This window comes from Cygnus atratus, chromosome 2 (assembly GCF_013377495.2).
Source record: "Cygnus atratus isolate AKBS03 ecotype Queensland, Australia chromosome 2, CAtr_DNAZoo_HiC_assembly, whole genome shotgun sequence".
Classification (NCBI taxonomy): domain Eukaryota; kingdom Metazoa; phylum Chordata; class Aves; order Anseriformes; family Anatidae; genus Cygnus; species Cygnus atratus.
This window is the reverse complement of record NC_066363.1, coordinates 119,906,127-119,918,544: the sequence shown is the minus strand read 5'-3', so window position 1 is coordinate 119,918,544 and position 12,418 is coordinate 119,906,127. Positions and strand designations below refer to the sequence as shown.

The window sequence follows — 12,418 nt, the reverse complement described above, 5'->3', positions numbered from 1 at the left end:
GATAGTGATTCCTGTCATAGAACTAGTTGTAGAAGTTGATGGAATCGCGGTAAATTTTGTACTTGCTTATCTCTAAATATCCCTCCTAAATGCGGGTGTATTGCTACACCTTGCAGACGTTCTAGGCCTTTTAAAGTCAATACTGTACTCTTTATTTGCTTCAAGAAACAACTTGCTTTAGGGCCTAAGGAAGTTCAGTCATACAAGATTGCTCTGGGCTGCTAAAGAAAGTCATGGGCTCCATCCAGGGAAAGTGTTCTGGATCTTGATCACTTAGAAAATTACCAATGAAGCCTTTAAAAGACAGCAAATCTGGGGTCGCAAACTGTTGAAATTCCATGCAATGAAACAGCTAAAGCCGAATCATTTCATGGCTTTGTACAGTCTGTTTACATTTCTATTTCCCCCAACTTCTCACCCCAGAAATTAACTCTTTGAATGTTTTCCTTCTTCAGATTTAGGTGGTTTGTAGAGAAGCTTGTCAGGTTCTCATATTCATTCAACTTATGAATAGATTTCACAGCGCAGATATAAAACGTGCGTGAAGCAGTCAGATTGAGGGCACTGAACCAGCCGTTTTGAAAGCTTCACAGGGGGTCATGTTTAGCGTTCTAAAAACTTCATCTGAAAGATCTTTATTTTTGACAATGCAGGTGTCAGTTCAGTTTTCTGTCATCACCTGCTTATCCTCTCATTAGATCACTGCAAAATGACTTCTTGAAATGTTTATCTGCATTATCTTATGCCCTGTTTATGGCAAACTGAGTGCTTCTTTTGGGGGTTCAGTCTGACAGAGCCTCAGCACTGTTGGTTTGCAGAAGCAAATAGGTGTGTTTAAGTGACTTTCAGCCATGCTTTGGAATCTTACATTTGTACACACCCTCACTTCCTTCTGCCTTAAGGGTGCATTCTGCTAGATAGAACCCATGGAATATGAATCCCCTAGAATCCCACAGTGATTGTAATGTGCTTCATCTCATGTTTCAGACTATGGTATGGTATTCGTTTTCCCATTATGTATAGCAAAAAAAAAAAAATAGTGAGCTTAATAGAAGCTTTACTCCTGTAAGGACATTTAGGACATGGACAGGGACCTGCTCCCAGGACTTAGCAATTGATCACTTACTTCACAGGAACAGTGAGAGCTTGTACCAAGAATATCTCTTCCCCTGGTTGACCAACAATCTGCAAAAGCAACAGGTCTCTGTTCTGTCTCGTGCCTTAAGAGGTTAATAGTCTGTGCTTCTGTAGACAGAACAGGAAAGTTGCTGTGTGTCTTCACCATAGCTTTTGTGTATTACTGCTTTTCAATGTTCCTAATACAGGTATTATATAATAGAATGGCTGTTATTAACTTCTGGGCCTGCTACATTTTTGCGTGCAAGCGAATAATGTGGTCATATGCAGTTATTTAGGTTTGATCTAAGCATGCTTTGCTGGACCAGTTCCTTTCGGGGACTTGGATGCAGGGATAATTATTTTGTAAAAGCCAAATGTACTTAGATGGGTCACAATTGTGTTTCCAGTGATGCTTCTGATCCTGTGTAGAAGCAAAATTCTTGCATACCAAGTGTTACTGATGCAAACCTGGGCATAGACAGAAGTTTGAGTTGCAGTACAGTATACAGGTACTGACATGCTTTATAGATCTATGTCTCTGCTAGCTTACTCCATCACCATTTTACTATTGCGTATCACTAACAGAGCTTGTGAACACAGCTAACACAGATGAAAGATACTAGTTTGCTAGTTTGTTTCTTGGTAGTGATCCCACAGACAAATCATGTGGGCTTAATAACGGAAAAAATAGTATTTTGTAATTGCAATAGTTCTCCAATATTTGAAAGGATGAAAAAGAGCCTAGAAATGGTGTTCATGTGTGAACAACATAAAGATGACTTAATTTGACCCAACCCTTTTCTCTTTCCTTACAGACAAAAGCAGCACTCCAGGCCCTAATAGAAAAACATCAGAAAATACCAGGAAATATATGTAGGGCTTTAATGGAACGATTTCAAACGCGACAGAAAGAAGACTAAGGTCTTCTGAGTAAGCTACTATTTAGTTACAATATTCTTAAAGTCATAAATATGACTTACTCATTCTTCTAATCATAGTTTTTTAAATACTGTCCTAATGATACTGCTGTATATTCTAAGATATAAGACGCTTTCCTTTGCTCTTTCCCTTGTCCAATATTGGGCTGAGGAGCCCAAACTTTGTTTGCCCCATTACAAATGATTTAACTTTTGATAAATGCATTCCTATGTTGAAAGTGTTTATGCAAAAATGACACTTAAAGTCTTTCTGTTCATAGTCTCATCTTTGTTTTTCCTTTTTTTTTTTTTTTTTTTCCCGCATCACCTATGGTTGCTGCTTTAATCTGGACGTTAGACCCAGGACAGCTAGGGTCTTACTGTCTTAATCATCATCACAGCAAATAAGTTTTATAGGCCAGATTAACTCTACAGCATTTATTAAAACTTTCTCTAGGTTATTGCTTTCATGCTGCTGACAAACCTATTGCTGACAGTAGCAGTTAACCTTCTGTGGCCTGAAGAACCTCTAGCTGTGCCTGTAAAACCTGCAGTGAAAACTGTTCGGTTTTACTGGGTTTGCTCAGAAAGCAATGAGTAGAGATTAGAGAAAAGAACTGCAGTGAACTAAGCAGGTTTGTTACGGAAACCAGTCTGATGTGGAGCGAATCACAACATGACAGCATGGCTGCTATTCCAAGCTGAGCCTTAATGGATATTTACCCTCAAGTACAGCGTTGTCCTGTATACTTCACAGTGATTCTGAATGTGCAAATTCTCCTTCAAATGAATGAACCAAGCACTTAAAGTTTAAGAAATGGAAATGAGGGTACTATTTAGTAACACAAGCCCAGAACGCTTTATAATAAAGGAAAGAAAAAAATAATACAACACTCCTTTAAAAAGTGATGGTTCTTTTGAAAAACTGTGTGTGTGTGTGTATATATATATATATATAGTATACATGTAAACTGTTAAACCTCCACATTCTTCAAACGTAGTTTTTATGTGACTTAGAAAATCCCTCTCAACCCTGATTTAATATGTACTTCCCTCAAGTAAAAACAATTGAATGAACAGGAGGAAGTTGTAGGGTTGGGCTTTTGTGCACTTACAGTAAGTTACTTTTTTTCTTCACTGAACTAAAGCCTACACTTTTATTATCCCAATAGGAAATATCTGAAATATTTCCTTTGATTGCCAGCAAGCTTAATCTACAGCTCTTTAAAGAGTTCTCAGATACTAATTTGTTTTGGAATGAGGACAAATTCCCTAAGAAAGGGTAAAAGAGTTTTTTTTATATTATGTGGTCTACTTTCAATAGTGTTGGGTTTTGACCTTTTTTGACTTTTTTTTTTTCCTTAAAGTAAAGAAGACAACCCCCAACTTTTTAAAAGAGCAGTTGTATTCAAATAAATATCCATTACCCCAAACAATTAAGTATGTGCATTGGTTTATACTCTTTTTAAACTGTGAAAATCAGTGGGATTGCATAACTGCATCTGGAGGATACCCCATATTAGAATAATATAGACTCTTTCCCATACAGTGATAAATCGTGGTTTGAAAAACCCAAAAAGCTTTCTTATTTTATAATGTTGTTGCTTTATATCAAAAGCCTTTTATGTGGTGCTGAATTAATTTTTTTAAAGCTTCATGAAGAATCATGTTGCGCCAAAGCAAATGCCCATTCTGAAGTTTTAAAAAGTATCACAGTTTTTATTTGAAGGCAAGATTGTCCTTTAAATTTATCAGAATGTATTTCAAAAATATTGTGTTCAAACAGTAATATCATTAAAACTGATAATGTCAAGTTGCCACGTTGGAGTGCGACATAGGTATGACTTTTGTTTTTGATATCTATCTTGAGGAAAATGTAAATCAGTCTGTGTTATGAAATTCTCAAAGGCAGCTGAATGTAATTGAGTGTTGAGGTTGTCTGTATGTAAAAGAAAACTCGGTTTAAAAGTTTCCAGTAAGCGTGAACAGACCTTTTTGTGATCTGAGATTTTGTAAAATTTATTTTGCTAAATGTGGGATATTTGATGCAATTTTTGTCCCTTGAAGTATTGAAAGATGAGTATGAAAAATGAAGGGCAGTATTGCGACTCTTTAAGTGTTTGTACTTGTATAGGCCTTTCATATTTATTTCTATATATAAAATTGTATAGAAGACACCTTTCAAATAAAATTGACAGTTGGAACAGGTTTCTGAGGTTTTGTGTTGTGTTTAAACTAAATGAAATTATACATGGCCTGTCCTGCTGAACCTTTACGTACGTAATACCCTTGAAAAGTTCTTCCTGCCTAGTGCTTGAATAAGGGGTGGAAGGATCAAAGACCAAAAAGGAATGAATTAAAGGGAAAGTAATTGAGGCAACAGTGGAAAACAGGACAAAAATCCCATAAGGAACAAGGTCTGAGTTTTAATAGTTGTAATCAATGTAGTAGGAGGCCTTAAGAGGCACTGCAATACCACCGTGATTACATTTAAGATTCCACAATAAGAAATAAGTCATAAATACTGACTAATAGGATTTATTTGTGCAAGTAGGGTAGATAATCATCTGCACACCCAATTTTGTTGAGAAGGAGGGGGGGACAGATCTGGAGACTTACACAAACAGGATTACAAACTACTTTTAGCTGATTTGGTTTACTGCGTGTTAGGCAGAAGTACTTAAAGGAAATTTTCACAGCATTAGACTAGACCACTGATTACATGATTAGCCTTTGGATATGCTGAAGACTTTCCAGATTTCTCCGTGCAAACAGCATAACCAGGATGTGCATTTTTAGGTTGTTTGGAAGTAGGAATAGAGTTGCTGCTGTACTGATAGGTATTTGTCATTATCTCTCAGCAAGATAACAAACCTCCTACTGGCCAATTTACTGTCCTGTTGTGTAAAAGCAGAGCTCAGCCTGGCCATCTATTATTAGGATGCTTTCATATGAAATTAATCACTGAAATGCAAGCTAGAGCAGTTAATCAGCATTGTCAACACAATTGTGCGATTCATCTTCTATTGGGTTTGCTGCACAAGTATACCATTATGTTGCTTCATCCTGTTACTCTGAAGAGAAAGATACAGTTATGGTGACACTTAACTTGTTAGCTCTGCAGTGCTTAATCCCTATTAAGCCTGTCGAACCAACAGGGTGCCAAAAGTAAATGTGCTTAGAACTGCTGCATGAGCGTAATAGCATGGGAGATGCATATTAAGAAAGATAATGCTCCTAAACCTTTCTGCTGAAACTTCATGAGACTATATGATGCCACTTATTTTCTTAGTTCTATTCACCTCATTTCTACAAAGGTCTTTGACAATACAGACCAATGATGCTAATGCCCTTTTATTTATTTATATATATATATATATATATATATATATATATATATATATTTAACGTTCAGGACTAGCCAAAATGGATGGTGGTCTCAAAGCAAATTATTCTTCTCCTCATGGGTTATTCACAGTATTTGCTTGTTTGCTTTCCTTAAATAATTTTGTTTTGCACAGACTGTTAATAACAGACTATTAATATCTTGGCTTTTGGTCACTACATACATTGAGTGATAATATCAGACGTTGCCTCCTGAAACATTGTTTAATTGTTATAGTGATCTCTCCGTGTCAAAAAATTGATTACAAAAGTGTAATGAACTGGAGGGAGAATTTTTCTTAAACAAAAAAGCTTACTTATGCACATATAAAGTAGGTGCAATACTTCTCTCCCAACTATGAAATTGAGTCAGCTGTTATAGAAACGAACCTACTCTACCAGGCCTTGTGTTACAGTCACCACATGTGAGCAAGACCACTTTAAATTTCTTTTGAGTACTTCTGCCTAACACACAGTAAAACAAATCAGCTAAAAGGAGTCTGACAGCAAGACTGTCCATACCACTTACTATAACTGGAGAAAGTGCAGCATGGTTCTTCAAATTACATTTGGCTCCTGTTTGCTAGCTAATTTCATTGCATGCTCTGGAAACAAGAGGTGCCAAAGTTCTAATAAAATAGAGAAAATCTTAAGTTTAAAAACATATATTAAAAAGCATTAAAGTTGCAAGGCAAGAAATTAAACTATTTTTACCTAGTTCCTTTTAACAAGAAACAATTTACTAAACATCAGGGTGGTCAGGAATTCCTAATTTCATGTCATCTTTACAGGGAATTTGTAGCAGGTGAATTGGGGTGATTCCTGCTGCAGATATACCTGATCTTCATGTATCCCAGGCTGGTTTTTACTCTTCTTTTTTTTTCCCAGTACTGGTTTCGTACAGCTGGGTCTGTGCTGTGCCCAGAGCAGTTCCAGTGCTTCTTTAGTTGCTTCTTTAGTTACTACATAGGCAGGAAGAGAAGTATGGAGCCCAACGGGTATTTGTTAGTTCTCTTTTTGATCTCTTTGAAGTCCACCAAAGATACCTAGAAACGCTTCTGAACTCCTATTCCAGCTGCTGTGATGGAGCCGCCAGTTCTCCAGACACGTCTTTAATGGTCAGATTTCATACCTTATGGTATGAAAACTACTTTCATCGTGGATCCACCAAAACTTTAAAAGTGCCCTGTCCCTTCTGAAATGTATTCATTTTCTTTTGTGGCTGTCGTCCATTGGATTGATTCTTAACCAGCTGGCACAGCAGCTGAAGGCTTGTGTGGTCGATTTTTTTTCCGCTGTAGATTTCCACATTCCAGACAGAGTTTTTGGCATGTTGAACTTGCTTTGTGAGAACAAGCTTGAGGGAAAAGGCTTCTGCAACTTGGCTCAATCTCTAAAGGCTGTGAATGAGAAATATGAAACAAGCACACCCAAACCCCAAACTGGCTTTGGAATTCTAATTCTGGATAATCTTGAGTCACATTTAGAGAAATAAAGCAGCCTGGCCCCTTTTCCTCCTTGCAAAAACCTTCTGCTGGCACAGAAACATAGCAGATCTGGGGTTATTTTCAAGACTGAACTTGCCATCTGAGTTGAGCCGTGGCAGGGGGGATTTTGGAAGGAGCAGCCTCAGGAGAAGGCCTGGCCACCCCATGCTCAGTGGCTCGAGTACCCTCAAGTATCTTGCTTGGCCCAGGGCTGGCTCAGGTACAGCTGAACAGATGCTAGAAATTACAGCTGAGGAGATAATTTAGTTAAATTCTGGTCTTTGTTTGTGCACACCCCACCACCACCTTTAAGATCTCCATACAGAGCAAACCTTACAAGGGAAAGCTGCTGTTCTGACAAGTGAAAAAGCATTATATAGAGCCTCTGGTATCTTCTGTCATACATACAGCATCCACAAACGCCACTTCTGGGAGGTAATAAGGCTTCTGCACAGCAGCTTTGATAGATGAACTGACAGATGCTCTTATACTACGTAAATTATTCAGCCCTTCTGGTGGAGCATCTGGGCTGCACGTGGACCTAAGTTAGGCTGAACACACCAGTTTCAGCTCGCTTTGGTTGCTCCATGCACGGTGCCTCATTATTTAGTTTTTCAGTGCTTTCCTCATGGCACAGTGGATGTACAGTTTGGCAAACATTTAAAATTGGAAAATTGATTTTGTTGCTGTCTGCACAAAGGTAAGCGGAGCTCAGCGTGTAGGTGGCTAAGCACCCACCAGTGCCCAGAAAAGCACTGAGAAGGGTAATGGGAATAGAGAGTCAGCTGAAAAAGGCAGACAGAAAATAGCCAATGCAGTGCATTAATCAGTCTTTTTTTATAGTTTCTTACCTCTTAACATCTTCTGACTATTAATGGCTACATGACCAGATACTATCTAATCTTATTACTTACGCAGCAGCATATGTGTGTGTGCGTGTGCACGCGTGATTCCCTGTTTCATCTGTATAAACAGGAACGTGGGACCTACTTTAGCTACTGTTGCAAGACAAATAGCAGACCATTATTATTCAATCCACCTGCTACTTTTGAGAATGTCAAGATGATATCTTTCCTGCTTGCTTTGTCATTGTTTTGCTTAATCATTTTTTATTAGCTTGTGGACTAAGTAGTTTCTGTAGATGTGTTGATTTTTAACAGACCATCTCTTCAAACAGCAAAACATGGGCCATACCATGACAGCAAGCAAATAATGGTTCCTGGATTATCAGGCACATTACTGTAAGTGTAGGAACTAAGTCTTTAGGAATGTTTTCATCAACTGGGAGGTTGCACCTCTGAGGATTTGGGCCCCATTTCCAGTGTCTAAAATGGACAGCATCCATGTCGGCAGCATGCTCGCATCAGGACAAATAAAGCCTGAAATGCTCAGGTCCCAAAGTACAAATATTTGCAATATGGTCTTCCTGAGCACCAAAGTAACATACAGAGGAACGGCAGGTTCATACAGAGGAACAGCAGGCTCAACAATGAGGGAAACAGACACTCAGATATAAGGGACTGTTGGCTCCTGATGGAATTTCACCCAGAGAGGGGGGATCTCTTGAAAAAGACTGATACTCTTTTGTGAAGGTTGTCCTTCAAAGGAGTTTTATCTCCTTGGCAAGCTGTCCTGTTTCACCAGTCACTTATGCTTTCCAGGGAGGTGCCAAGCAAGAGATGGCAAAGGAGACACGAAGAAGGAAAACGCATGAGCCTGTAGTATCAGTTTTCTGGGACAGAATGAGAATGTGCTTCCATCAAATTGAATCAGATTTAACATTAAGTTACTGGGAACAGCAACTATTTTGCAACTGGGGAGAAGAAAAGGTATTTGGCTAAGCATTGGTAGGATGCATCGGAAGGTGGAGGTGATTCATCCCAATGTAAATGCCGTCGCTGGGGTGGGGCAAAGTCAAATTGAAGATGTTCAGCAGGTGATGGCAGCTCTCTGAAATAAATAAATCCAATGGAGAAAATACGACTGGCTCCATGTAATTCATATGCTGGTGAGCCAAGTTTCCTTTCCTGGGATCCCATACGGTTCTGTGCGTGTGCTGGATTCACCTTTTATTTCAGCAGAAAAACCTGAAGGTCAATTTCTCGCAAGAATCCACTGACATTACAAGAACACATCAAAAATGGAAACTCTTGATCCTCCTATTCTCCTGAGTTATTTTCTTCTTTTCTTTTTTCTTTTTTTTTTTCCCCTCACATCCGTTTTGCCTCTTAGCTCAGTGAGCAGTGCTGCCCCTCACCAATTTCTGCTGTCCCCAGCACAGAAATGGATTAATATTTAGCAAGGCAGGTTTTCTTAATTTTGAAAAACTGTCAAAATGCAAGATGGCTCAGTGATGCTCAGATAGTGCAGTTGTGCCCCCTTTTTAAGATGAACGGAAAACTTGTTTTATATGCCTGATCCTCAATGTCCTTTGCCCCTTGGGTGCTTCTTTCACACTTGCAAATACAGAAGCAATAACTCCTAGCATGGAAAAACACAACATTGCATCACTTTTGCAGGCATCCAGGGGCAAACAATGGAGGGATCTTTGCATGGGGAAGTTTACAGTATGAAACGGGATGATTTGCAAACATTTTGGCTGTTTTTTTCTTCCCTCTCCTCCCCCAGGCATACTGGCTGAAAGTTTGCAGCCAGCGTTCCTAATGTCAGAAACAATGAGGTCATGAGAATTTAAAAGCATTGCTGCCTTGGCACGGGTGGGAAACCACACTGCTGAAGCAGAAGTTATTCCTCTGAATACTTCAGCTGAGCTTTGGGCTTTAATACCAAATCCTATGTTCATGTCCTGGCAGCATGCAGGAAGAGCTCAGGTCAGGGCTGCATACCAGGTAAAACAGCGGCGATGCAAACTGGCACACAGGAGGAAAGCTATTCACGCAGCCTGATGTGGACTGAAAAACGCCAGCACCAAAGGGCCCTCTTTGCAGCTTCTGCTTAAAAGCTGGACATGCAGGACCTGGGAAGTGCCAGGACACGGCACACTGCCTGTGCAGGGGTAGGCAGCAGCTGACGGTGCCCAGCTCCGTTTCTTGGCCTCCCTGCTACGCCTGTCCAGCTGTGTCTCCTCGCTGCTTCTCCTTTTGTATGGTCTGATCTGGACACTTACACCTTCATCTCTAGGCACTGTCTTTGCATATTTGTCCTATAACTCGAGGCGTTTGTAAGAGAAATAGCAAAAAGATCCTGAGACCAGAAGCTTCTCTGCTTTCTTCCCACTGCACCAGATGCCTTAATAAGAAGTAGATCATCTATTAAGAGATCTGGCTTCCTGTGTGAATTCAAATGACACCTCTTCAGAACTTCTTTTGAATCGAGGTAGTAGATAATGCAGAGCAAATTATTGCTTCTGATAACTCAACTTTCAGAGAAACGTCAGATAAATTCTTCAAGGCAAACTGTAATGAACACAAGGCTTTTATGTTCTTCCAAGATTTTTTGTTTTTCTCTAAGGCTGCCCTGTTTTTTCTTCCTCTTCCTTTAGGAAATGTGAGAGCTGTGATCTCAAAATATGTTGCATGGGTGCACACAAGAAAAAGTACTCCAAAGGATAAAAGTGCTACCAAACGCTTCCCTTCCTACTTTAATTCTGCTTCAGGCAGAAATAGAAACAGAGCATATTATCTCTATGCACAGGAAGAAGCATCCTGTGGCATAGTATGCTGGTGAAATGAATTATCTATGCAAGAAAAGTTAATTAAGTAAAAGGTTGTGTGAGATCTGTATTTAAAACAATATTAAAAGATGTTAAAATTGAGGTTTCTAGTGTACCACTTGTTTGCACTACCAGCGAAATGCCATAACTGATTGGAAATAGAGTGCAGTGACTTCTCAGCCACAGCTCGGAGGGGATGTGCCACACCAGAGCAGATCAGATCATCTGTCCATATTGCCATGTAAACCAAGGCACGCGCTGGTGAGGACTGCTTCAGATCATGGGTAAAAAGTCTGGCAAGAAGACTTGCCCTTTTGCAATTCCATGGGGTTGTGTAACAGATAAGACACACACAGACCATGCAGCAGTCTTATCCTAGCAATCTATACAGGGAAACTGAAGACAAGTTTTGTTTTTTAATTCTTTCTGTAAAAAAGCCTCACAGAGATGCTCTACAGGGAAGAAGAATTATTTTCCATGCTAGATTAATATGTCACTTTAATGAAATCCTGTCCCAGTAGGGTGTTGAAGAAGACATTATCACTGAAATCTGGGGGAAAGCATCATCCAGCCTCATATCTTGCTACCACAGAGTAACAATTTGGGATAAGGTGATGTGTTCAAATATAAAAATCTACTACCAATACAGAAATAGAATAGCGTTGGATAGTTATAGCTTTAAAGATCAGGTGGATCAGATATTAAAGCAAAAGCTCATCTAAAACTTGATTAATTATTAGCTACAAGTCACACACAGCAGCTCATGCTTTAGAAAGATATGACTGTAAGGCATGTTTCTTCTTAATTGCCAACACTCTCCTGCCAGCTGTTGGTTGGGGCAGAGCTCCTTCTCCCCCAGAGCTGTAACCCCTGCATGGGCACCAGGGCTTCTCACCGGAGACAAAACAGCCCATTTCCTCCTTTATACCATAAGACTTAACTTAAACTTCAACATCATTTTTCCTTTACAAGCTCATAAAAGCCTGCACTGAGTATGCTGCTCACACGGGTATGATATTTGGAGATGTTGATTGAGGGTTACCCTTAAGGTATGCTATATGCTTTAGGCTATAACGGCGTTTAAGCACACAGCAATTATTTACATTCCTATGCAGGCTTAAAATGCCTCTACAGAAACAGTGAGTGTTCTAGCCCATTATGGGCCAGCAGAGAGTCCTCATTTCTAATTTTATTTTTGTTTGTTTGTTTTTTAGATTTGAAAATATGGGCGAAGTGGAGTGACACATAAAAGTCAAAGAAATTGCAAGTCAGCACAATGGATCCCGGGAAGAAACTGGAGGCAAAAGATGACACTACTCTAACCAGTCAGAGAAGTTGTTCTGGGGATTAAGTTTCCTGCCTTTATCAGGACATTGGTAGGACACAGCTGAGGACATGAGACCTCTGATGAAGTACCACACAGGTACAACGTAACCTCTCCCACTGCTGCACTGGCACAGCCCGCTGGAATCTGAATCATCATGAGAAGGTGACAGTGTTTGAAACATAGACACTACAGATGGCAAGCAGCCCCAAGCAAAAGCAAATCCCCAAAGAAAAACACACAAAAAAGCAAATACCGGAGACAAACAGGCCTTTAAAATAAAGGAATGAACAAACAAACAAAAAAGAGAAAGCCTTACAGGGAGACCCTTGGAAAAGTTACAAAAAAGATTGTTAAGAACAAGCAATGCAATAAGGACAGGGTGAATTGCATAATGCTGCCTGATCCATCTAAGGGGAGCCTCCAGATGTTCCCTGTAACTCTCACGTAAGTACAAGTTGTGAAATAGCTAGTTTGCTGTTGAGTAGCAGAGTGAGAAAATTAACACTGTCTG

At 39.6% G+C, this 12,418-nt stretch overlaps 1 protein-coding gene across 4 annotated transcripts in view; it reads left to right on the top strand.

Annotated features, from left to right (window-relative positions):
* Window positions 1-12,162, top strand: part of LOC118251281 (transmembrane protein 68-like) — a 28,898-nt gene extending 16,736 nt beyond the window's left edge. Inside the window, exons 7-8 of one of the 4 annotated variants that reach the window (XM_050708895.1) lie at window positions 1,935-2,049; window positions 11,795-12,162. In XM_050708895.1, coding sequence (XP_050564852.1) covers window positions 1,935-2,039 — 105 coding nt within the window. In that variant the 3' untranslated portion in view covers window positions 2,040-2,049; window positions 11,795-12,162. Of the gene's footprint in view, window positions 1-1,934; window positions 4,245-11,794 lie in introns of those variants that run through there. The other 3 variants (XM_035553258.1, XM_035553259.2, XM_035553257.1) reach the window with 3 other exon arrangements.
* The last annotated feature ends 256 nt before the right edge of the window (window positions 12,163-12,418 follow it).